The sequence below is a fragment of the Schistocerca gregaria genome, chromosome 5 (assembly GCF_023897955.1).
Source record: "Schistocerca gregaria isolate iqSchGreg1 chromosome 5, iqSchGreg1.2, whole genome shotgun sequence".
Classification (NCBI taxonomy): domain Eukaryota; kingdom Metazoa; phylum Arthropoda; class Insecta; order Orthoptera; family Acrididae; genus Schistocerca; species Schistocerca gregaria.
Window position 1 is genome coordinate 479,222,091 of NC_064924.1, and position 26,811 is coordinate 479,248,901.

The 26,811-nt window shown below is 40.0% G+C and overlaps 1 protein-coding gene across 3 annotated transcripts in view; it reads right to left on the reverse strand.

The window, feature by feature from the left end:
* Window positions 1-26,811, reverse strand: part of LOC126272279 (uncharacterized) — a 424,623-nt gene that overhangs the window by 58,308 nt on the left and 339,504 nt on the right. For all 3 annotated transcript variants that reach the window (XM_049975032.1, XM_049975031.1, XM_049975033.1), the window contains 5 exons: window positions 22,739-22,857; window positions 15,810-20,454; window positions 13,055-13,253; window positions 2,519-2,754; window positions 925-1,099 (listed from right to left, as the gene is read on the reverse strand). In XM_049975032.1, the coding sequence (XP_049830989.1) occupies window positions 925-1,099; window positions 2,519-2,754; window positions 13,055-13,253; window positions 15,810-20,454; window positions 22,739-22,857 (5,374 nt within the window). The remainder of the gene's footprint in view (window positions 1-924; window positions 1,100-2,518; window positions 2,755-13,054; window positions 13,254-15,809; window positions 20,455-22,738; window positions 22,858-26,811) is intronic.

Genomic DNA, 26,811 nt, shown 5'->3' on the forward strand with positions numbered 1-26,811 from the left:
GGTAATCCAATACTGTGACCATTTAATCATGTCACCACTGATCTTGCAATTAGCTCTATATTGCACTTCTTTTCCTTGGGCCTCTCACTGTTTATTATTTTGCTTTTATTCACAGTTCAGTACACCTTCTTCCTATTTTCATGCTTCATATGTGTTCAGGTTTTGATGGGCTGTCCACTGGGCCCTCTTACCACAAAATCGGAGGGGGCGTGATGGTGAGTTTCCCTTGTCAGCTTCTGTGTGATAAAATTCATAACTTAATATACTATTAACTCATTCAGAAACCCACAAAATAGGTTTACTGTCAGTACAACCTTAACATGTACTGACTTCCGATATAATTTTACTACCGTATGTAGCAAGTGAATTAGCATATCTGAGGAGTCTGCTATCATCACGCAGGATTTATGCTGAGCAAACGGGAATAAAAGTCTGCTGCAATGTGCTACCACCTGTCAGCACTGACATAAACTTCTAGTTGAGTGTCAAGGGCTAACTGTACACATTGTGTGTTGTGCACATTACTAGTCAAATCCGTTCTGTATTTGGCCTGAAAGGCAATTATGTCACGTGAGTTGTGGATGCACAAAAGCTCCATAAAACATGTACAACTGAAGGTGTAATCTCGACCCTGTTACCAAGTTTCAGGGAGTGTTGAGGAGCAGTAGAGTTGTAGATATAAGTGCCATTTCTTTTAGATTGCAGCATCTATGTTGCGTTTGACATCATTCAAAGAAAAATAACCAATAAATCCATAAGGTGTCAAAAGTTAGTGTGTTCACATGCCTTTGTGCTCTTACACAGCACCTGTCATTGCAGTTGCGCATTAGACAACACTATTCTCATCATACCGAAATATTTAGTGTCATAAATTATTGCAGAATTTCAAACAGAATGCAGGTATAACAGTTAAATAGGAATTACCCTGTTTCTTCATCGCTTATTTCATTTTCAGAATCTTCACAGTAGCTGTAGTGGTCCTCCTCATAATTGTAATACCAGCCTCTCCCTGGTTCAGTAGGTGGTGGATTTGCTGCCTGCTGCTGTTCAGGTTTATCATCAGTCACTGTATTCTGTGCCCCAACTTCTTTTTCAGTATCTGTCAAGTGAAATTTGTTTTCCATTAGGCACTGAATACAGTACAGTTCATAGTTGCTTAAATTAGATAGAGGGAAATTTTAAATGGAAAATTGGTACTGTAGCTACTTGTAAACAGATTTATAAGCTTGCATTTTTAAGTGTTCAGAATTCCACAGAAAAAGATGCAGGCAAAATATCTATGCAACAAGATACGTATTTTGTTCAACATGAAGTGCGCATGGCCAAAGTGCCACAGCCGGGCAGGATACAATAACTTCGCCACTCCCATCATGCACTGGTACTGCTGCTCGCAGTGTTGTTGCAGTTGCCTGAGACTGCAGTCGTATGTGTGAGTTGAGTTGAGTTTGTGTGTGTGTGTGTGTGTGTGTGTGTGTGTGTGTGTGTGTGTGTGTGTGTGTGTGTGTGTCTGTCTGTCTGTTTGTTGTTGTTGACGAAGGCCTTACTGTCCGAAGGCTTTTTTGTGACAGTCTTTTTGTTGTGCCTACCTGCAACTCAGCATCTCCACTGTATGGTGAGTAGCAACTTTCCTTTTCATGATACTGTTAAATTCAAAAGATATCTTAACAAGGGAAGCATAGAATCTAAATTTTCACAAAACTCACTTAGTTAAGGATTTCTGAACTCCATCATCTAATAATATTACTTTTCGTATGAATCCAGTGCCAGTGTATTAGTAGTACAAATATTTATTCAAAGGTATCCAAACTACCTAGAACATTATTTTCTATAGATTCACTATATTTACACTATGGTTTTGTTAATATGAATAAACAAAAAATATATGATGTACAATACTGTACAGTTATGAGTACATAAATTTTACTATTATTACTGAAAATTTGCTCTAATACTTTAGTTTACTTTACTGTAGAAATGCTATTTATTTTTGTCTTGTACTCATAGCAAATATTACCAACTCTGAAGTAATTAAAATGTACAAGTTGTAATAGTGATAAATACAATTTGTCTCATCCCAAAAATACAATTTGTCTCATCCACTAGATGGCTAGTTACAAGTAAATAAGAGAAGATAGTTAAAAGTAAATAAGTATAGGATTAATAGATTTACAGAGTTACCAGTCATCAATCATTTTCAAAACTTGGAAATTTGTGCCCAGTAGCCCTACTGAATGTTGTATTGTTACAAAGAAAATCCTTTATTATTGTACCTTTTCAGAGATAGCCCTACATCAGTGATCACATGCAGAACCTTTGCATTACTATAAAAATACTAGAGATTAAGTAACAGTTAACTCTCAAATAGTAGCATGATAAACAAAGAGTCTTTCTTTGAAGCTGAGATAGCAAAAAAGTGATAATGGCTTCATAATTATGAAGCAGACTTTACTTAACATTTCTAACAAACTACATACATTTATGACAATCAGCTCAACAGTCATAATTGTCTCATTCCTACCTGGAGCAACGAGGTATAGGAACATAGGGCAGCCACTGGCATTTATATTATGCTCCTCCAGAGTCTTAGAATCATCTGATGCAAGCTCTTTTCCCAGTATCCATCGCTGCACACCAGCTGGAATTTCAAACTCCAGTTGGACTTTCTGCTTCAGGTCCGCCACTGTCATTTTGGGTGTAATTTGTACTGGTATAGGACCCTGGTGAGATACCTTATCTTCTACATACATATCCACCCTGAAAAATGTAAATACATTGGGCATTCTGAGAAGTGATTTCACAAAGTTTCACATGTATTTGTATGTCACAAAATGAACAAATGACAGACAGATAATAAATGACCAAAAGTACCACAGATGTTTACAGATCAGGTAAGAGTGATTTTTCAGTTCTCATATTTAGAGATTGTCAATTTGGAAAGTGATAACAAACAAGAAAAGACAGAAAAGTGACAGGTAAACCTGTGAGTCACCACAACATATCCCAGACTGGAAAATGAAGTTAAGTATTTAGTGTATGGGCAACATTAAACACTTTTTGAGGTAGTAAAGCAGACAATATTTAGCAACAACAATCAATAAAATTACTTTGAGGGATCTCAGAGTTTCATGTTTTCATCCTTGTATTTACACACTGAGATGACAAAAGTTGTGGGATACCTCTTAATATCGTGTCAGACCTCCTTTAGCCAGGCATAGTGCAGTAACTTGATGTGGCAAGGACTCAACAAGTCATCGTAAGTCGCTTGCAGAAATATTGAGCCATGCTGCCTCTATAGCCATCCGTAATTGTGAAAGTGATGCCAATGAAGGATTTTGCACACGAACTGATTTCTCGATTATGTCACACAAATTTTCAACAGGATTCACGTTGGGTAATCTGGTTGGCCAAATCATTCGCTCAAATTCCCCAGAATGTTCTTCAAACCAGTCACAAACAATTGTGGCCCATAACATGATATCGTTGTTAGGGAACAGGAAGTCCATGAATGGCTGCAGATGGTCTCCAAGTAGCCCTTCTTATCATTTCCAGTCAATGACCCAATCCATTCCATGTATACACAGCCCACCCTATTACGGAGCTACTACCAACTTGCACAGTGCTTTGTTGAAAACTTGGGTCCATGGGTTCATGGGGTCTGTGCCACACTTAACCTTACCATCAGCTCTTACTGACTAAAATTGGGACTCATCCGACAAAGCCATGGTTTTCCAGTCATCTAGGCTATAACTGACATGGTCACGAGCTCAGGAGAGGCACTGCAGGTGATGTCATAATGTTAGCGTGACGCCATAACCATGTTGGAAACCTTTTCGCATTAATCATCTGAGTACAAATAACTGCTCTGCCTGTACACTGCCCTTTTATACCTTGTGTATGTGATACTATTGCCATTTGAATATGTGCATATCACTATAAAATGACTTCTGTCTCCCCAGGGTATCTGACAATTTGAATCAGCTATTTTTGTGGTGGCATTTAAAAGCAGAAGATTTTGTAGCACAGTACTTTTAAAAAGCGTATGTGACATTCAAAGATCATTGCTATTATTAATTTCAACTGGACTTCAGTGATTTGTGATTCACTGTATTAAACTCACAAAAATAAAAGCAAACATGTGTTCTGGAGAACTGTTATTTATTGCTATGCACAGGAGGTGCATAACCCACCTTACAATTTGTGGTGGATGGTAACTCATGTACCATTATCATTCCCTCTCCTCTCCCACATCCAGTTGCAAGTGGCATACAGGAAGAACATATATGTAAACACATCAAAAAAAGTTTTGCATCACCCCAGTTTCCAGAAATCCTGAAGAGATACATTGGCTGTCGATATTGTATCACAGACACAGTCCCTCTGACTGTTCAGAGAAGCCACTAAACCCACCCAGTGATGTAAACATCCATGCATAAGCAGCACCTATTAGACGGAGGGGGTCCAACAGCCGATCAGTTCCAGTCATTCCACCAGGAAGGAAGTACGCAGCTCTTGTTGTCTGTAGTTCAGCCATGCCTGGACGGTCAATACCATCGTTCAATCACATCCACATTGTTACTTTGTGTGAGGAAATGCTCTCAACAAGGGAAGTGTCCATGTGTCTCAGAGTGAACCAAAGCAATGTTGTTCGGACATGGAGGAGATACAGAGAGACAAGAACTGTTGATGACATTTCTCACTCAGGAAGCCCAAGGGCTACTGCTGCAGTGGATGACTGTTACCTATGGATTATGGCTCCGAGGAACCCTGACAGCATGTTGAATAATGCTTTTTGTGCAGCCACAGGACGTCATGTTATGACTCAAACTGTGTGCAATAGGCTGCATGATGCACAACTTCACTCCTGTCATCCATGGTGAGGTCAATCTTTTCAACCACAACAGCATGTAGCATGGTACAGATGGGTCCAACAACACGCCAAATGGACCGCTCAGGATTGGCATCATGTTATCTTCACTGATGAGTTTCGCATATGCCTTCAACCAGACAATCGTCAGAGACATGTTTGGAGGCAACACGATTGGGCTGAACACCTTAGGCACACTGACCAGCGAGTGCAGCAAGGTGGAGGTTCCCTGCCATTTGGTGGTGGTATTATGTGGGGCCAACATACGCAGCTGGTGGTCATGGAAGGCACCATAATGGCTGAACAATATGTGAATGCCATCCTCCGACCAACAGTGCAACCATATCGGCAGCATATTGGCGAGGCATTTGTCTTCGTGGATGACAATTCGCACCCCCATTGCGCACATCTTGTGAATGACTTCCTTCAGGATAACGACAACACTTGACTAGAGTGGCCAGCATATATTCCAGACATGAGCCCTATTGAACATGCCTCGGATAGATTGAAAAGGACTGTTTATATACGATGTGACCCAGCAATCACTCTGAAGGATCTACACCGAATCGCCATTTAGGAGTGGGACAATCTGGATCAACAGTGCCTTGATAAACTTGTATCAGTGCATCAATGCAAGAGGACGTGCTACTGGGTATTAAAGGTACCAGTGTGACAGCAATCTGGACCACTACCTCTGAAGGTCTTGCTGTATGGTGGTACAACATGCAATGTGTGGTTTTCATGAGCAATAAAAAGGGCGGAAATGATGTTTATGTTGATCTCTATTCCAATTTTCTGTATAGATTCCGGAAATCTCAAAACCGAGATGATGCAAAACCTTTTTTGACGTGTGTATAAGTCCTTGAATAAGCTCGAACAACTCTAATTTTACATTCATAGTCTTTTTGTGATACATGTGGCAGAAAGCACTGTGTTGTTTGACTCTACTAAGAACACATGCTCTGGGAATTTTAGCATTAAACCACACTATGATGCATAATGCTTCTCTTGTTCTCACCGCCATTGTATGAGCATCTCCATATTTTTTGTACTCATTAAATGCCATGCCATGCCATCCCTCTTTGGATCTTCTCTATTTCCTCTACATGAGCAACACTTGAGTACTGATTGAGTGAGTGTTTTGTAAGCTACCTCTTTGTGGGTGGACTAATTTTTTTCAATGAAGCTCAGTTTAACCCCTGCCTATCTTATGATTAGTTTTATGTGGTAACTGCACTTTAAATTGCTCCAAATGCTTAACTCCCATTACTATTTCATGGATTGGCAAGAAATCATATAATCAAACAGCAATGGGTATTTCCATCTATTTATATGTAATACACTACATTTATGTTGAGAGTCAACTGACAATTCTTGCATAAAGTGTAGATCCTCCGCACATTTTTCCATTTTCCTAAAATTTTCTAGCACTGCAATTTCTCTACATATACTGCCGGCAGCTTGAGTGCACTGTTTGCCATTAAAATTGCACTACCATGAAGACAGCACTCAATATACATCATATTATAAAACTGGCACGAAGCACACTATGTGCTTGGCTAATGCGAATGATCAGCATTTCAGTGAAACTGCACAGTGTTGGTAGAAGAATTGGATTTACTGTCTGTATATGGGGAAAGATTTGCAGAGGGTTTCTCATTCAGAAATTGCGTTTAAAAATGGATTGTTTCTGGGAACATCATGTTATTCCTTATTTAAGAAGGAATATCATAGCCTGTCAAGATGTAGTTTATCAGTCCATGATATTGCTGCTCACATTGGTCGATGTCCCACAGTTGTCAAGGCAATATGGAGTCAATGGCTTCTGGAAGGCCATATCCTACATCATGAAGGAACTTAGTAGCAATGGTGCACCCAACAACAATGCTGAACACAATAGTGTCACAATGTCTTTTTTTTAGTTACAGCATCATGATGGATGTATCCATGTGTGGAAGTTTTGAGAAGAACAAATACTTCTGCTGGTAAATCTTCAGGGTATAAGGTTGTGGTCTATGGAAGTCTTCTGTTCCTAACATTTCATCCAGAACTACATTGGGCATCTTCAAGACTGTTGCTCCTCCATTGAGTCTTGTGGACTAAAGGGTCAGACATCTGAGAGTGACATATATACTGTAGAAAAGGGGGGAGGGGGCATGGCAGGAGCTACACATGATAAGCAAACATGATTCTTGTCAAAGATAAAACTTAACTGTCAAGTGTCATCTTGTCAAGCTACTGTTCGTATGTCACTAAGTCACTAATACCAAAGAGGAGACCATGAAACTTTTGCATAAAAATTTTACATCCTGTAAACCTCAAAACCATCTACAAATTTAATCACATTCCTTTCCACTATACTGTATAGGGCAACACATAAAATTTCTTTATTTACATCCTTCCTGGTGTTGCAATTTAAATGACTGGCAGTGTACAACAGCATCATTTGCAAACAGCACCATGGACAACACGGTCCTGGTAAGCATAATGAGTGGGCACTGGCCTTCCTTCCTGATCTTTGTGCTATTTGCTACAGGGCTCCATCACCTGTCAAACACTGGAGCTCCCAAAGATCAGCTAATCCACCCTCTGTGCTTTCCTCCTCTTTCTGAGAGATTGGTCCCAGCCTCTACATATGAGGTGTCCATGCTGGTACTTTCAGTAATAGACAAGATCTCAAATCTACACTCCTGGAAATTGAAATAAGAACACCGTGAATTCATTGTCCCAGGAAGGGGAAACTTTATTGACACATTCCTGGTGTCAGATACATCACATGATCAGACTGACAGAACCACAGGCACATAGACACAGGCAACAGAGCATGCACAATGTCGGCACTAGTACAGTGTATATCCATCTTTCACAGCAATGCAGGCTGCTATTCTCCCATGGAGATGATCGTAGAGATGCTGGATGTAGTCCTGTGGAATGGCTTGCCATGCCATTTCCACCTGGCGCCTCAGTTGGACCAGCGTTCGTGCTGGACGTGCAGACCGCTTCATCGAGTCCCAAACATGCTCAATGGGGGACAGATCCGGAGATCTTGCTGGCCAGGGTAGTTGACTTACACCTTCTAGAGCACATTGGGTGGCACGGGATACATGCAGACGTGCATTGTCTTGTTGGAACAGCAAGTTCCCTTGCCGGTCTAGGAATGGTAGAACGATGGGTTCGATGACGGTTTGGATGTACCGTGCACTATTCAGTGTCTCCTCGACGATCACCAGAGGTGTACGGCCAGTGTAGGAGATCGCTCCCGACACCATGACACCGGGTGTTGGCCCTGTGTGCCTCGGTCATATGCAGTCCTGATTGTGGCGCTCACCTGCACGGCACCAAACACGCATACGACCATCATTGGCACCAAGCAGAAGCGACTATCATCGCTGAAGACGACACGTCTCCATTCGTCCCTCCATTCACGTCTGTCGCGACACCACTGGAGGTGGGCTGCACGATGTTGAGGCGTGAGCGGAAGACGGCCTAACGGTGTGCGGGACCGTAGCCCAGCTTCATGGAGACAGTTGCGAATGGTCCTCGCCGATACCCCAGGAGCGACAGTGTCCCTAATTTGCTGGGAAGTGGCGGTGCGGTCCCCAACGGCACTGCGTAGGATCCTACGGTCTTGGTGTGCATCCGTGCGTCGCTGCGGTCCGGTCCCAGGTCGACGGGCACGTGCACCTTCCGCCGACCACTGGCGACAACATCGATGTACTGTGGAGACCTCACGCCCCACGTGTTGAGCAATTCGGCAGTACGTCCACCCAGCCTCCCGCATGCCCACTATACGCCCTCGCTCAAAGTCCGTCAACTGCACATACGGTTCACGTCCACGCTGTCGCGGCATGCTACCAGTGTTAAAGACTGTGATGCAGCTCCGTATGCCACGGCAAACTGGCTGACACTGACGGCGGCGGTGCACAAATGCTGCACAGCTAGCGCCATTCGACGGCCAACACCGCGGTTCCTGGTGAGTCCGCTGTGCCATGCGTGTGATCATTGCTTGTACAGCCCTCTCGCAGTGTTCGGAGCAAGTATTGTAGGTCTGACACCCCGGTGTCAATGTGTTCTTTTTTCCATTTCCAGGAGTGTATTTTAAAGGCATGATAGGATAACTGTGCAGCTAATATCCAACCCAAAAACTAAAACCCTCTCACAGTTCGTGCTGCGTCCCTCCTTCAAGACAGCAACCTGCAACACTCTAGTGTTCCATGGGTGGCCACAGTTCAGGCATCATCTGTCATGACAGGCACAAGTGTCAGCAAGCCAAACAACAATCAACACTCATCCCACATGTTGCTAATGTTCCAGACAACAACAGAAACATGCTGATTTGTTGCACATTAGAGGCTGCTACTCAGGTAGCTGACTGTGTCTGGGGAGCACACAAGGATTTTTTAGATTAGGCAACTTTCCATTCAATCCAGATAACAGTAGCTGTAGGAAACTTCTGAAGACACAGAGATTACTGCATAATAGGTGTAAAAAAAAAAAGTGTTGCGCAATAGATAGAAAGATGCTGAATGAAACATGTTTGGCTGTCAGGAGAGTAACGAGTTTCTTTACAGTGACTGTATGCCATGGAGGGTCCTTGTCTTATGAACTGTTCTACTGGGTACATGTCTATCCAGTGCATAGTCAACTATTCTTTTAAACTTGAGCCATAGTTTCTGCAGGTGCTCCTGCCATGTGCTGAAAGTTTCAAGATCCTCATAGGTATATTTCACTACTGTTTTTTTTATCCAGCTTACAGAACATATATATCTTTCTGCTTGTTTTAGTTGTCCTTCATACTTTGGTAATCATTGTTGCCACAACCACATCATAGTCACTGACACCAGTTTTGATGCAGACATCCTCAAAGGGGATGGTTCTATTTATTGCCATTAGAGCCAATCTACTTTCTTCATGACTGGTGTTCCTAACTATCTGCTCTATGTAGTTTTCAGAGAAGGCATTTAGTAATGCTTCATGGGATATCTTATCACATCTACCACTAACAAAACTTCATTTTCTCAATTAATTGTTGGATGACTAAAGTTTCAAGTGAACATTACAGTATCATTTGGAAACTTGCGTACAGGTGAACTGAGGTTTTCTCTAAAGTTTTCGGTTACATCTGGAGAGGAGTCTGGTGGGTGCCAGAAGGATTCATTTATTATTTTATGCCCATTCCTGACACTGGGTCTTGTGCGAAAAATCTCACATGCAATGTCAATTTCTATCTTGGTGGATTTGAGTTTCTTGTCTATCTTGACAATTACACCACCTCAATTTCCAATTTGTCTGTCCTTTGGATATATACTTAAATTTTCCCTGGCTTTCTGTACTTAACATTATGTGAGCTTCAATGCTTTTCAGGAGTGCTTCAAATTCTGGGACTTTGTTGCAAATGTTTTGGCAGTTAACTATTAGGATTTTAATACTCTCACAGGTGGGAAACATTTCTTTTGATCTTACACTGATACTTCTGGGTTTCCTACAGCTGTTGTTATCTGGATTGAATGGAGAGTTGCCTAATCTAAAAAATGCTTGTGTGCACCCCAGACACAGTCAGCTACCTGAGTAGCAGACTCTAATGTGTAATGTATACTTGACCTATTTAGGAGGACCCTACAGTTCTCCATCCTATGGCCCAAGTCCAGGAAGTCACAGCCTAGCTTGTCACAGAATCTTCAAAGTCTCTGGTTCAGTCCTTCCACTATACTCAAAACAAGGACCACAATCAGTTCTGGGGACAATGCTGCAAATTGTGAGCTGTGTTGAAACTCCATGCACAAGGCTGGTCTTCTCAACCTTCTCTGGCAGTCTCTGGAACAACCAAGTATGATCTCGGAGTCCAGACGACAGGCATCAATTTTTCCTATGTGTGCTGCAATCTGTTGCTATTTGCACCATGTTCCCTCAATGGCTCCTGGAGCAGCCTCTTCAGCATGTTGAATGAGACACTTGGCTGTACACACTTCTGCTGCCATTTCCCGAAGGGGTACCATCATTCGCCATACCTTTGAACTGATGGTGATTAATAGACCCCGTACCCTTTTGCAATTGCCTCACTCCTCTTGACACCAGACAGAACAGGTTTCCCCAAAAGAGGTGAAATGGGTCTAACTGGCTCAGTTTCAGTTTCAGTGAAAGACAGCACCTCCAACATGTTGGTTAGAGGGGTTGGTACAGCACCTTGAGTCCTCCCTGGACCTCATCCACCCTGTATAAGATGCCTAGGTCTAGCATTGAGATGCCACTCACATAAATTGGATGAGAAATGATATATCCTGTACTTTCAGCAGAAGAGACAGGATCCACAGGAAAGGATAGTAATTGAGATATCTCTGGTAATGGTATCACAGGGCCACAACTCTTAGGAGCTGTTCTTACACAATGATTCACAGCAGCTGCCAATTGTTTGACAGTAGTCAGGGCAGTTTATAGCTGTTGGTTGCGAACATCAACCAACTCGTCCTGTGTTCGAGAATAGCATTCACAATGGGGCTGTATGCTGGCTGTTGCAGTGTATAACAGGGCAGTGAACACATAACTTTAAATTAAGCCTGCTGATTATGTTTTGATTTGTTGAGCTAAAAGGTTGCTGATTCCATATACGAATTGAAGCACATACACAAAATGAGATTTCTATTCAGGCAGCACAAAAACCTTTGGTAAAAGTTACTACTTCCCTAAAACCTTTTTGAAGTTAATTATAGTTGTTAGCAAATTGAAAACAGAGTCAATTTGTGATAAATGCAGATAATATGTAGGAAAAACTCTCTTTAAGGGAAAACTAGATGTAACACAATACATTAGTTAGAATATCTGCTATAGTAACTAAATCATGAATGTCAGTTTACTACAGATTACTTGTATATTATGTAAAGGACAAGGGTAGCTTTTGAAAATTCTCGAAAACTCACATTTATTTGTATTGACGTACAATGAAGTTCGGTGGAGATGTATTTTTTGGCAGTAGATCTGAGCCAAAAACGCTGATTTGCTACAAAATAGGTTACATACCCAAACCACTCGTACCAGCAAGTTAAGTGTCCGAAAATTGTCAAAAATAACCTATTTCTCACTTAAATAAACAGTGAAATTAGATAACAATTGTTTTGAAAAACCACAGGCCTACTGTTCTCAAAACTTTTAAAAGAGCACAATTAAATTCAAGTCCACACAACTGATGATAACAGCACATTCTAATATATGTTAGCCTGTGGATGACAGTAAGAGCTTTTCACATAACTCGTGAATGTTTGAAATTTCACACTACAAATAGGTATTGATACAATCAATGAACCATTATGCAGAAGTGACATGAACAGTAAAATATGTGAATCTAGGACTTCAAAAACAAATACACACAGTCTCACAAGAAGCAAAATCCCAAAGTCGGCTTTTATATATAAATAAAAGGGTGTTCTGCACAGTTTTTTCACTTGGCTATTTCTGTGCACAGTTCTACACTGGCATGCAGAAGGAGAACACTGTAGTGTGAGTTTATCTCAATCAAAATTGCTAAATTATGCACCACCTACAAAGCACATCTTCTGCCTGTTGCAGCTAACAATGCATTTATAGGTGAATGATATTTGTCTGTTTCCCGTAGGTCTCATTCTTATCTCACGTCACACCACAAAGCACAGCCATAGCTGCTGCACTATTTGTGGAGGGTGGGGCTCTTCTCCTCACAACTGCTAAGTTTAATAGGGTGCTGGCACTTAATCCAAATAAATCCAGATGAGGAAACTTTTTTTCATTTTTGAAATTTGTACAGAAAGGAGAAGACAGGGTAGGCATCCAGCTTCCATCCATGAGGTTCTGGGGCCATGCGCCAAGCCCTCTTGCCCTGTCATTCAAAACCAGTATACATGCCACTACTGATGATGAAATGTTCCACATCTTTTGGCACTACCTCTTTCATCATAGTAATCACAAACACAAGGATGATACTACAAGATTAGCACACTGACAGTAATCAACACCACTGAACAGTTATACAAAAAAAACAAAATTAATCCTCGGATTCAACCAAGTAATGTTAAATGCCAGTATTTTTAGAGCTATAAGTAATATTTAAATAACATGAAAACTGTTCTTCTTCATTTTTGCTACAATTCAATGGCGCATTTGTTCTGTGATAATATGTGATAAGTTGTTAAAACAACTGACAAACATTGCAGAAATGCTTACATGATTGACGAAGGACTCTTGTCTAAGGCATGTCGCTGTCGAGTTACAGAGCAGCTGATTTTGAGTCGGGCCAGATCTCTAGCGAGCCCAGCTGCTTGGTGATGCTGCCCGCCTGCTATTGCAGCTTCCAGACGACGCAACAGTCGGTTTACTGCTAAAGTGTTCATGTTATGCTCTGGAGGAGATGCCTGCAGGTCAGCTGTTCAAGATACCAGTAATACTCATTACAGTTTGTCACACTAGCAAAACAATTATGAAACTGATGTGGCAACCTTTCTAGTCATTTTTACAGTAATAATGTAACTACCAAGGAAAAGGAGAGTGGTTCTTGTAATGGCAAAACACAGGACTCACAAAATGTACTAAGGAGACGTTACTGGATTTTACATCAAAGGGCAATGTGCAATAGCTACTAAAGCACATATCATTGTGTGAATTATGACTGGATGCAGTACAGTATCTCATATTTTCATTCTTTTCTTTGGTTTTAGTTGCTGAAAGTGTACAGTGTACTTATTTTCTCTTTGACCATGTTTCTTTAATTCAGCACTGTGTTAGGCAGTTACACTTCTGTCAGTTATTATACTTGATATTTACCAATTTCTATTTAACTGTGTTGAAACAGAGTATTCCTATGATCTCATTACAAACAGAAAAAACACAAATATCCAATTATCAAAATCTACACAATTTTTGATACATAATTTAGTACATGTGAGGAAAAATTATGAGTATTAAAGAATCTTCCTGTTAATAAACAAAAATGAAAATAATTTTTGATATTACTTTTAAATAACACAAATTATTTAAGTTATCATCATTTATAAGATGTAAACAACACTTATGTACAATACAGGATGGGCTATAATAAGTTTATCAGGACAGATCACTGGTAACCAAACTCATTGAAAATTCAAAAAAACAAATCTAAAGCTATATGGGTAGTTATCAAAAATCAAATAGCAGGTGAAACCAAACAACATTAAAATATAAACTTATGTTACAAAGGATAAATGATGTCTTGCCCATCAAAAATTGCAGAGACTTCCAACAAAAATTTTGCAGACATAAGTGACCGGTTAGTGAGTGGACTGGAAGAAAATAACAAAATATCACGTCCATCATCCAATAGCATAAGAAATGTGTCTACGTCAGTGTCCCTTTAACCCACAAATACAGAAGAAATCTTATCAGTTATAAAAGCCTCTGGAATTGATCTGGAATTGATGGAATACCAGATGCAATTATTAAAAAAATGCTGTCTTGCTTTAGCTGACCCCTTGAAACAGTTGTGCAACAGCTCACTGGCATCAGGAACCTTCCCTTCATGCTTAAAAATGGCAACACTGAAACTACTGCTCAAAACAGGAAATCAAGAAGAAATTTCAAATTATAGGCCCTACTGCAGTATTCTCAAAAATTTTAGAAAATGGTTTTTTTTTAATCTCTTATGTTATTTATTTATTTTTTATAAGAGATTGTCTAATTTCATAAATAAACATAAAATTCTCTCTTCCTCGCAGCATGGTTTCAGGAAAGGCTATTCAACTGAGTGTGCAATATATGAATTTCTTAATGAAATCTATGCTAAAATAGATGAGTTTGTGGTAGGTATATGCCATGATTTATCCAAAGCTTTCAACATCATTGGCCACAATGCCTTACTGCACAAGCTTGACCAATTAGGAATTAATCTTCTGGGGCAACACACCAACAAATATTAAACTTTTCAGGCTGCAAAAGAGAATATTAAGAATTATTGAAGGGGTAAACAAAAGGAAATCAAGCAGACCCATTTTCAAAAAAATGTCAATTCTTCCTCTTCCTTGTATTTTTATATACAAATTGTTAGTTTTTATAAAAAAATATATTGATAGACACCAAGATATCTTATTAAAAATGAAGATTTACATGCATACAATTCAATACAAAAATCTGATCTTCATATGGATCAGATGAGAACAATCATTGTGCCAAAAAGGCACTGTGCATATTGGGATCAAAATTTACAATAATCTGCCTAACCACATTAAATCAATAAGTAAACTCAGTAGTTTTAAGGCTAAACTAAAGGCATATTTAATTGATCATTGCTTTTATAGTCTGACAGGTTCCTAGAAACCAAACAACAAAAATAAATATGCATTATGAATAGTCTACTTTGTATGTTGTCTCTGATGTTTATTGTATATATGATTCTTTGCTAAATTACTTAAATAACTAGTCACTAGGAACACAATAAAAACTGTATTTTATGTTGTGAAGACTTTTAAAGACTGAAGGTGCAGTGGATAAGCACATCAAAATGATAGCAAATTGTCTGGAAGAAGGACAAAGTATTTCTACAGTGCTAATCAAAATGCACATACACGTGGACAGAGAGAGAGAGAGAGAGAGAGAGAACAGTAGTTGGTCTCTCTCTCTCTCTCTCTCTGTCTCTGTGTGTGTGTGTGTGTGTGTGTGTGTGTGTGTGTGTGTGTGTGTGTGTGTGTGTGTGTGTGTTGATCCAAAAGCTAAGCAATTTATCACCCTTTCTAAGCATCAGTGAGCTCCTCCATGCTTCTTCCCTTTTTGTTTTGGTAAGTAATGATCTATCCCCACATAATATATATTAAAGATGCAAATTACACATTACTGTTCATGCAATATCTACCTAGTACAAAAAGCTGAGCACACATGACATCTGAATAGTTAATCACATAAGTAGTTTCTGTGGGATGTATTATAAATTAGTGAGAACTGGGCCAATGTTTACCTTTGAAATCAGCCAGTCCTTTGGGTAAAGTTAGCTGTGCTGTGAGACGCTCTATTTCACTGTTGTCCCCACTGCTACTATCTGCAGACCTGGTACTTGCTTCAGATGCTGCCCTACTGTGGTCCTTCACTACATGGCGAGGAGATTTGGACTTAGGTGACTTGAGGCCAGATGTTGATGGAAGAGGCTGATTACCACTCGAAGGCTGCTTCTGATTTTGCTGATTATGATGCACTGGAATGTCTGTCACCTTAGAACCAATTGAATTTTTGTCTGGAGTTGCTGAATGTCTTGACAACGGTTGAGGTGATATGCTGTTCTTGTCCCCAACACTTGTAGCAGTTGTGGTTCCCTGTGCAATAGAATCAACAGAAGATGGTGGATAGTTAGCATAGACATGTGGCATATTAGTTTCATTACCAGTTTTTGTTGCTTCAATGCTTGCAAAATCTCTTGCATGTATTAGCTCAAATGTTCCTTTTCCAATGCGATTGTACTGCTTGCTTGCTGATGTAAACAAGACACCGTCTTTAACTGCAGCAGTAGATATCTCTTCTACTGTTACTGGCAATACAGATCCATTTACCTGAGCTCTCTTGACTACTTGCAAATTACTGTCACAGCTTTTTTGTAAGTAGCTGTTAACTGGTTCAGATGTCTGTTCAACTTTCCGTATAACAGAATTTGTTTGAACAGAGGCTGAAACTTTGAGTGGCTTTGAACCATTGAATTTGTTCATTGTAATATTTTCTACAGTAACTTCAGAACTGTGTGTTTTACTTGTTTTGATTTCACTCAGTTTTGAAGACCCCTCTTCTGTCAACATGCTATTTCCTCTGCTGGCATGGCTGCCTCTTTGTAGTGGAATCTTCTTAATAGCCCCTTGACCGACGGCAAGTTTTGCATTATCCTTTTCATGATTCAAAACATTGTTGTTTTGCTTTAAAATATCAATGCTGGGCTCTGAAGTCTTTGCACTAGCCTGACTGGTAGTCCCTTTTGGGCGTTTTGGGAGAGAATCTTTCATCTCTTTTAACATGTCCTTCAACTTCTGTTTCTCAGCTTCATCTGCAGGCATTTTTATTTTTCCTGTATATATCCTTTCTGTTTTTACAGACTTGTTTTCTTTATCTAAAACTTCTACAGAAGGAGAGTCATCATATTTACTGGTGCTATTGTTATTGCTTCCAGTCTGACCAAAGAATGCAATTCGCGCCTTTCTTACTTCATCAACATCTGGATCTTCCTGCAGTCCATTGACTGTAGATGAGCTAATGTCATTCTTTGAAATCAACTGACTGGTCTGTTTCTGATCATTCTCTGTCTTTTTAATATCAATGGCAGTTGCTTCTACGTTGCTGATATCATGTAGTACTCTGACATTTCCTGAAGTAGAAATACTATCTTTTACCACTGTCTGTGAACTGTTTGCTTGGGAAACTGCTTGAACAGATGTTACTCCAGCATCAAGACCCAAAGAATCTTTGCCTACTTTTTGCTTTTCTGAGTTACTTGTCCTTTCACCATTTACTGTTCGCTTAGAAACATTCTGATTTGCACTGGGTGGAAAATATCGTTTTAGTTCCTGCTCCCAGTCAATAGCACCTTTAGGCTTATTTACAACTGTATCAGCAACTTCACTTTTCACTTGCTCTTCAACATTTCTCGTAGTTGGACTTTCATCACTGTCTGAAGTTTTCTGGAGATTTAAATCCTTGGTCCCTGCAGGCCTTTCCTCAATATTAGAGGGTTTCCATTTACCACAAGCATCACATGTAAGCCTCCAACGAGGATTCTCAAGTGTACATCTAGGGCATGCCCAGATTGAAGGCTGTCTTGGTTTATGATCACCTGCTATTTGTAATGCTGTTTTATTAGTGGTGGTGTTTTCAGATGGTTTAGCAGAACCATTACTATTATTGGAGGTGTTTGAGGACACAGGTGTTGCTCTCTGAGGCTGGTTATTCTCTACAATACTGTTGCTGGGTGAAAGGCGGAAATGTGATTTTTCTGTACTCTTTGAGGATGGATGACCAGTTAATTTTGAATTGTCAGCATCAGTGGCTAATGGTGATATCTCTTCTTGAACATTGGGTATATTTACTGGAAAGTCACCACCCTCAGCAAATACAGACTGACGTACTGTAACAGATGTGCTTGATGTAGCTCCTGAAATTATTGAATTGCTGGTGGGTTGTTGTTTCTGTTCTAATTCTTCATGGTTATCATGTGTCACTTTACTATCAGCTTTAACACTTTCACCAGCAAATGAAAATCGTTTTTCTGTAACTTCTTTGGAATACTGTTTGACACCATCCTTCGAAAAAAATGATGAATTCACTGTCACTTTTGTCACATTACTTATAGCATTGAAAAGAGAAATAAGTTCTCTAGCTGAGCTGCGTTTAGGCACCTCCACATTTTCAGATATGGGTTCTTCAACAACAACATCCAATTTGTTTGCATTTATTTCAGGCTGAGTGTAGAATTTTTCATCATGTGCTGCCATAAGTGCTTGTTCTCGTGCATGTTCCTTCTGCACTATCTCTGCAGCCTCTCGATCGAGCTCACTAATACTTGCAAGAATTGAAACTTGAGACTTCCTCTTCTCTGCTTCTTTCTTTTTTTCATCATTTCTTTCTAACCGTGAAAATATATTGAATCTGCTGCTGGTTACAATGCTGCTTCCATCATTAGATATAGTAACATTGTTTATTCTTGGAATACCAGATTCTGGCATCCAGTCACACTCCTTACTTTTCTCTTTATCTTTCTTCTTCTCAAGACTTTTCATAAAATCTTTCTTGAATCCTGTTATGCTATTTTCTCTCGACACCAAGCTCCTTTTGTACCACGGACGAGGTGATACAGGTGCAGCTTTCGAATCTGATGACCCCGAATCTATCTTCGGCATTTCTTTATTAGGTTTCAAGACCCCACGTTCTAGTTTTAAAGAATCATTGCAGACTACAGGTTCATTCCTAGCACCCAAATCTGACCTTACAGTTACAGGAGAAGATGGTGGTGATCCCATACTTCTCCTGTCTGCATGTGCTTTCAGTTTTGCAATGTTAGCAATTAGCCTTTCCTTTTCCTCTTGTGATAACCTATTCTCTGTCTTTTTATCATCTGCCTGTATTTCCTTGTCCTTGCTTTTCTTTGCGCTCGTTTCTCCCGATTGTTCTATTGACGGGGGAGGGGGCGCTGGTCGCTTCTTTCTACCGATACTTGAAAATTGTGGACTGTGCTTATCTATAGGATCCGCAATACCATTTGTTGAATTTTTATTTACCAGTGGGGGTGGTGGAGCTCTTCGTTTTCCTCTCACATGGCAATATGCACCAGCTCTTCTGTCTTTGCAGGACTCACTAGCACTCCTTTTATGACGTGGTTGATTTAGACTACTAACTTCACCATTGTCCATACTATTTTTGTTATGCTTGTGTTCCAATGTATTTGGAAGGCTATAGTCATTACACTGTGGCTTCACAAACTCGGGAGGAATTGGAGCTCTACGTTTTTTCTTACCAAGTGAATTTAAACTACCTGGAGGAGAAATTGGAATGACATGATTTGCACCATTCAACACATTTGTTGCTCTCTGCCTTCTTGTAGCAAGGACAGGGCTTTCATTTGGGGTGTTCACACCACTTCGTAATATTGTATCACTACCATACAATTGGTACTTTTTCTTTAGAGTTAAATACTTTTCCTGTTCCCTTAATCTGTCCCTGTTAAGAACACGTTTTTTGTACGTTTCAGTTTCAGGTCCAATGGCAATCCACTTTTCTGGTGGATTTGCTGTACCAAACGGTCGATATGCTGCAGGAGAAACAAAAGCAAAACTGTTAACTGTAGCAGTGCTAAAAAGTGTATCGATGCTACCACAACTTGAACTCTGTGTCCGTATCAGTTTTGGAGTTGAAGGGATTGATGGCAGCACCAAACCATCTGCAAAATCCCCAACTTCATCATCTTCTTCATCTCCTCCACTTTTACCTTTCTTGAACCACCGAAGAAAGGAAAAGAATCCACTTGTTCCTTTCTCTTTGCGTGATGAAGATGAAGTCTGCAGAGAAGCAGTAATGGAAGAATGTGACTCCTTGCTTATGCTTCCAGTGCTCAAAACTCTGCTGCCGTGTGCCAAGGGATCATTTGTGTTGAAACTCTCTAGGTCAATTTCTTCAGATGAATTCATTCTTTTGATGAGGTCACCATTCTGAGATGTGTTCAGAGGTGATTCACATTTACTGACATTTGTCAGTGCAGTACATTGTTCTTCATTTGTATCAAATATTCCAACTGGCTCATAGAAATTACTATAGCAATCATGAAAATCATATACCGAATCATCTTTAGCATCATACCACTGATATTCACTGTAGTCACCTGATCTGCATGTTCGGAAAGATCTATATGATTTTGAAGACTTAAGACTTCTCAGGGATCCACTGTATAGTCTATAACTTTCCTTTCTCACTTTGTACAATGGGGTGGTTTGTGGCAATGTTTTAAAGTCACTGTTCACTTCACACTCTGGCTCCTTTGGTTCCTGTATGACTGAAAGCCGCTCAATTTGGCTTGCTGGGCGCTTCTTCCTTCTGGCGGCTGGTTGTGGTTTGGCACACGGTTCGATAGTCACAGGCTGAAATCAGATTACAGCAAATATCAGCATCACAACTGATGCCCAAATAAAGGTTAGTAGTGGCAACTCCATGCAAAATTTTGCACTGCACACAACCAGCCAATGACAAAAGAGCCAGAGGAGTGAATTTTAAGGTGCAACCTCATATTCAAGATGAAATCAGAGTTTTAACGAATTTTATTATGGAATACACATGTGTAACATTAAACAGGGGAAAGAAGTGAGAATTATAACCTCCATGATTCTGGAGAGAAATCTCTCTTTTAGATGGCAGCTTATTCAATGCCACAGATTCTGCTCTGCTGCATGCAACAAGCACATCCAAGGAGCCTAAAGCTACAAGAATTTTCACATATAGCAGAATGAATGGCCTGACAAATTTTTCTTCATAGTATAAAAATGATGATGTGATACTTTTTAGGGGCTCATTTCATATTCTGTGGTAAAAAAACAGCAGAAGCAAAACAAGAAAGCATCCAGTCAATTTTACCTGCTGCCATTAGTTGCAAAAGAATAAATCACATTTGAATGGAAACTTGAGCTAATACAGCTAGTACACTAAGGGGTTTAATTGGAGTTATTTCTGCATAAATGTAGTACTTCAGTAATAGCTATGAAATGGAAGGCAGTAGGTTGTCCATGCTGGCAAAACTAGTAAAATTAACATGTAATGTTTATATCATGCCAAAATTTTAGTGATTTATTATACAACTATGCAACACCACAGTATTTCAAGGGGATGAAAAACATATGTACACAAATATGTTACTTTTTGTAGGTATGGAAATGAACTTACACATGACATTTACTACTAGCCTGCACAAAATAAGGAATGAGAAATGAGATTTAGGTTTACAATGACATGAACAATATTTCATTGTGGCTATTCTTTGCTGAAAACAAACATGAAATTTGTAATGTCCTTCCAAACATGAATTACATTTGCTTGTGTATGACTCAAGCAATAAACAACTGTAATAATTACTGAATACTATATCACAGAAAACTACAAAATATTAACATGGAACTTGAAATCGATCAGTCATTTTCTGTTTCCTTCTCTCACTCTCCCATGGGACCTCTATAACACTGTGACTTGATCATAAAGCATGTTGTTACATCAGGTGAATAATAATTACATAACTAATACAATAATAACTACAGTGTGGCTGTATAAGGAATCTGTAGTAGAATAATGAAAGGCTGAAAGCAATATATATCATCATTTTCAAAGGCACACATCAATCCCCAGTCCATATATAGATTAATTCTTGATAATCATGAGCAAAGAGTGTCATCTGTTTGACTTTTGAACTTGTCAAAAATTCCTTTACCACATAGAAATAGGATCTCTCAGTCCATAACTCAAGTTTCAGCAGTAGGGGCAGTTTGAAGTGGAAAACAGAAATGAGCATTTGGCGTCATTGGCTAGGAGACCCCTTACGGGGCAGGTCCGGCCACCTTGGTGCAAGTCTTATTACATTTGATGCCACATTGGGCGACCTGCACACCAAATGGGGATTAAATGATGATGAAGACAACACAACAACCAGTCCTTGAGCAGAGAAAATCCCCGAACCAGCCAGGAATCGAACCTGGGCCTGTAGGATGGCAATCCATCATGCTGACCACTCAGCTTTCTGGATGGACAGTTTGAAGTGAGAATGCTCTGCCTTTAACATCAAATCTCTGTTTCAAAAAGGGCTGCATGGCCAGCTATCTCTGCTTCTGTTCAGTAGTAAAGCTGTAATGGATTCATTATGAAGAAAGTTTTCTCTGGATTACATAACATGTAAGACTTCTAGACACTGACATTGGTGGAATCCATGTGTACTCAAAACGTCCTTCACATGTAACGTGGCAGCCTTCTTTAAGAGCACCTACTAGCAGCTTTGTACTTTGTTCATCTGTTCACATACTTGCTTTCCTGGTCTGGTATTATTGTTTATGTTCACTTGATCATAACAAAGATTACTGGTCCAGTGGAAAAAAATTACTAGCCCAGTGGGAAACTGAAATACAGTTTGCTGTTATATCACTGCAAACTTCAGTTAAAGCACTATAGATTTCTGTTCAGTTTTTGCCATATCCATTATCAATGCTCCCCGTACAGCCCTTATTCTTCAACAGTCATGGTACCTGGGAACAAGGGAGGTTATATTTTGAATGTGCACCTCAACAAATTCTTCTTTCTCATCCCCATCCTTGTACAGGAACAACATAAAATGATGCTACAGAGTGCTACTAAGATACTAAGAAGCATGTAAAGGAGTGTATATCTTACCTTCCCCTGAGGCTGTTCTGGAATTTCTGTTTTCTTTGGTTTAGTTTTATTTCTTGCAGGTGGTTCTGGCTTCCCTTCTGAAGATTGATTTTCATCTCTGCCATGCCGTAGATTTTTTTCTGTGAGCACAGAATGCATAAAATTACATAGCTGGTGAGCTCTCTGTAAACAAAATACTTTTAAGAAAATGAATATTGATTTGGATTTTAATTTCTGTAGTACAGGACATGAGGCATATGTGAGCTACAGCTAAGCTGTTACATACTTTAGTGATCCTTGGGCCTCAAGCCAGACGAAATGTCATAAATCACACTATATTACAGATATTTAGCATAATGTTACAATCAGATCATCTGATCTACTGAGGGACACAGCACATTGGCAAAGGTCAAACACAGATAGGATTTGACAAAAGACAAAAGCAATAATGCAATTGCACTTTACTTGCAATGTATCATCAAAATTCAATGGAAAGTGAAAGAGCTACAATGTTTACTGTATCTTTCATACCCCAGTCAGCAACCTGTATTACTCTGCCCTGTCAAATATGATTTTGGCCTTCACTGACCAGGTATTTATCACACTGGTCAGAAAAATCCACACTTGAACAATGACACAAAGAAATTCAGAGCCATACATGGTTCTCGTAATAAAGCAAATCTGAACATCACATTACCAAAGAGTACACAACAAGATTCAATTGTTACTCCAAAAATAGGCGAAACCCATTTGCACTTTTTTCACATACCATCCTGAAAGCCACTGCTAAAGGCAATGGTATATTTCTTGACTTCTGAAAAGATTTTGACTAAATACCACCCTACCACCTTAAATATTTGACTGAATAAGGATTGTTTATAAGGTAGAATGCAGTAATTAAGTCCGTTGGGATCTTTGATAATGTTGTATAGTATATTAATGATCTAGCAGTCCTTTTTGCAGATTTTGCAATTGTATGTAATAAGGTACGATCTGAAAGTGCTGCATAGGTATTTAACCAGACTTTGTTAAGGTTCGAAAGAGATGTAAAGATGAGCAACTTACTTTAAATGTTCAGAAATATAAAATGGTGCTTTTTACAAAATGAAAAAAGTAATATCCTTGATTACAACAACAATGAGTAAGTACTGGAATCAGTTAACTCATGCAAATACCTGGGTATATCGACCTGTGGGGATACAAAATGGAGCAATCAAGGAAATTCATGGACGGAGCAATACATAAAATAAGAGAAAACAACCACTCACACACAGAAAGAAGACTGATGCATGGAGCACACAGAGACATAACAGCAAAAAGCATTCACACTAGCTTTCGAGCTCTTGCTCTTTTCTAGCAAAAGCACACACATTCACACACAACCAAATAGATACCCAAACATGAACTCCTGAGGCCAAAGTGAGACTTATTATTGATAAAAAGTTATTGAAAGCTCTTGTCTGAGCTGACATAGGTGGGGAGGGGGTACAGGAGAATGCAAACGTTGGGGAGGGGGGGGGGGGGTGATAGTAGGAAACAGGCAGGACTTTTGACAAATGACTCAGCTGTTGCACAACAAGATGAAAGGAGTAAAGAGGGTAGAGGAAAAGTGATATAAGAAGACGGAGATGTCTGTATGGTAGTGGTGGTGTGGAGTAGAGGGGGGGGGGGGGGGGGGGGGTTGGGCAAGAGAGCAAGGGTGTGTTGTGGGACAAAACAGTGCATGGAGAGGAAGGAAAAGGTAAAGTGGGAACAGGTTAGTGGGGGTTTAGGCCATGGAGATTGCGATAACATGGGATATGGTGCCAAACATCTGTGTGACTCATCCTAGAATATTGCTCAAGTGTGTAGGATCCCTAACAAATGGGATTGACAGGGAATATCAAATGTATACAAAGAAGGTCAGTGCAAATGGTCACAGGCTTGTTTAGCATCAGATGGTGGAAAAACGGAACTAGCAGATGCTTACAGGTAGATACACAAGTATCTCTGAACTACGCAATTGTCTCAACAGAATATCCTGAGTTCTTGCAATCCCATTGGCCTTAAACGTCTTCTAATCTGCTCCCTCTGCTGCACTTTACCTTTTCCCTCCTATTTTCTGTCCACACTGCTCCTTTCCTATGCAGATTGTGCACTTTCTTCTCCCAGGACTCTTCCTCCCCCCTTCCAAAATGGGCAATCTCCCCCTCTCCCTCTTTCCCTCCATCTCCCCTTTTCCTTTTCTACCCCTCCCCACCCTCTCTCCACTTTCTTTATCCCTCTTAACATCCACCTTCCTCTCCTTTTTTTCACTTCTCCCTTTCCCCTCCTCTCCCTCTTCCTGTGCCTCTTCTTGCTCTACCCTCAGTACTCCTTTCATCTTGTTCTGCATCTGCAGAGTTATCTGTCCAAAGACCTGCCTCTATCATGCTACCCTATCTCTGCATCATTACCTAACCCCTCCCCACCTCCATCACCTCAGACAACAGCTTTCAAAAACTAAGTATCAATGATAAGTCTCACTGTGGCCACAGGAGTGCACGTTTGGATATCTGTGCAGTTGGTTGTGTGAATGACTGTGCTCTTGGTAGAAAAAGAGCATGGGCTCGAAAGCTAGCCTGAAAGCTGTTTCCTGTTATGTGTCTCTGTGCTCCACACATTGGTCCTCTGCAGGTGAGTGATTGTCTTTCCCACATTTTCCGTAACTGGAGCAATGTTATTGGATCAGATGTGGGTGAAGTCAGTGGCAGACTTCAAGTCACTGACAGGACACTAGGGAAATGCAATCAGTCTACAAAAGAGATTGCATACAAAATGTTTTTGTGACCCATACTAGAAAATTGATCAAGTGTGTGGGATCCATACCAAATAAGATTAATCAGGGGATATTGAACATTTACAAAAAGGGTCAGTCTGAATGGTCACAGGTTTGTCTGGTCCATGGAACAACATCAGGGAAATGCTGAAAAAACTGAACTCTCAGATACTTATAAGTAGACACAAATTATCATGAAAGCCCACTTAACAATAGTTCAAGGACCAGCTTTCAAGAATCTAGGAATATACTACAAAATCCTAGGTATTACTCCCGTAGGCATCAGGAAGACAAGATTAGCCACATTACTGCACACACAGAGGTGTTCAACCAACCATTCTTGCTGTGTTTCACACATGAATGGAACAAGAAAAGTCCTAAGAATTTATATAATGGTAAGTACTCTCTGCCATGCACTTCACAGTGGTTTGCAGACTGTGAATGTAGATGCACAAAACTTGTTATCTAGACAACAGCTTGCTAGGTATTTGTTGAAAAATGGTCCACAGACATTCATATTACTGGCAATTTAAAACTGGAGTCAGAAGGTTTCAGTTGAGCAAATCATCAAAAACTATCTTAGTCTTGCTTAAAGTCCACCAAGGCAGCAGTTACCATTAGGATGTTCAGCAACCAGCAGGGGAAGTAACCATGGTCTCATTATTTGAATTTGGAAGTGCTTTTGTTCCTGGTACAGCTTATGGAACATACTACCCCTGCACTTGTGCCTTCCCTGTCAGTAAGTCAACACATATGATGATAGTAGCATGGTATATTACTGAAATATTACATGATTTCTATAGTTCCACCAAGCTGAACACTCAGAAAAGAGCCCGTATCTCTTGGTCGTGCGGTAGCGTTCTCGCTTACCACACCTGGGTTCCCGGGTTCGATTCCCGGCGGGGTCAGGGATTTTCTCTGCCTTGTGATGGCTGGGTGTTGTGTGATGTCCCTAGGTTAGTTAAGTTTAAGTAGTTCTAAGTTCTAGGGGACTGATGACCATAGCTGTTAAGTCCCATAGTGCTCAGAGCCATTTGAACCATTTGAACTCAGAAAAGAGTAAGGAAAAATAAGAGTTATCACTTTTGAGGATGCTGTATAGTGAGAACCGCAAACATCACACAGATAACAATAGCGTATCTTAAACGAAGGCATCAAAAATTTACAAAACATTGTTTCTGAGTATAGAGTAAGATATCTACAGACCATACCAAAAACCATTCAGCATTTCATCAACATACTTGTGCAGTATAAATATTATGATTATCTGTATGCCTATGCATGTGTGGTCAAGTGG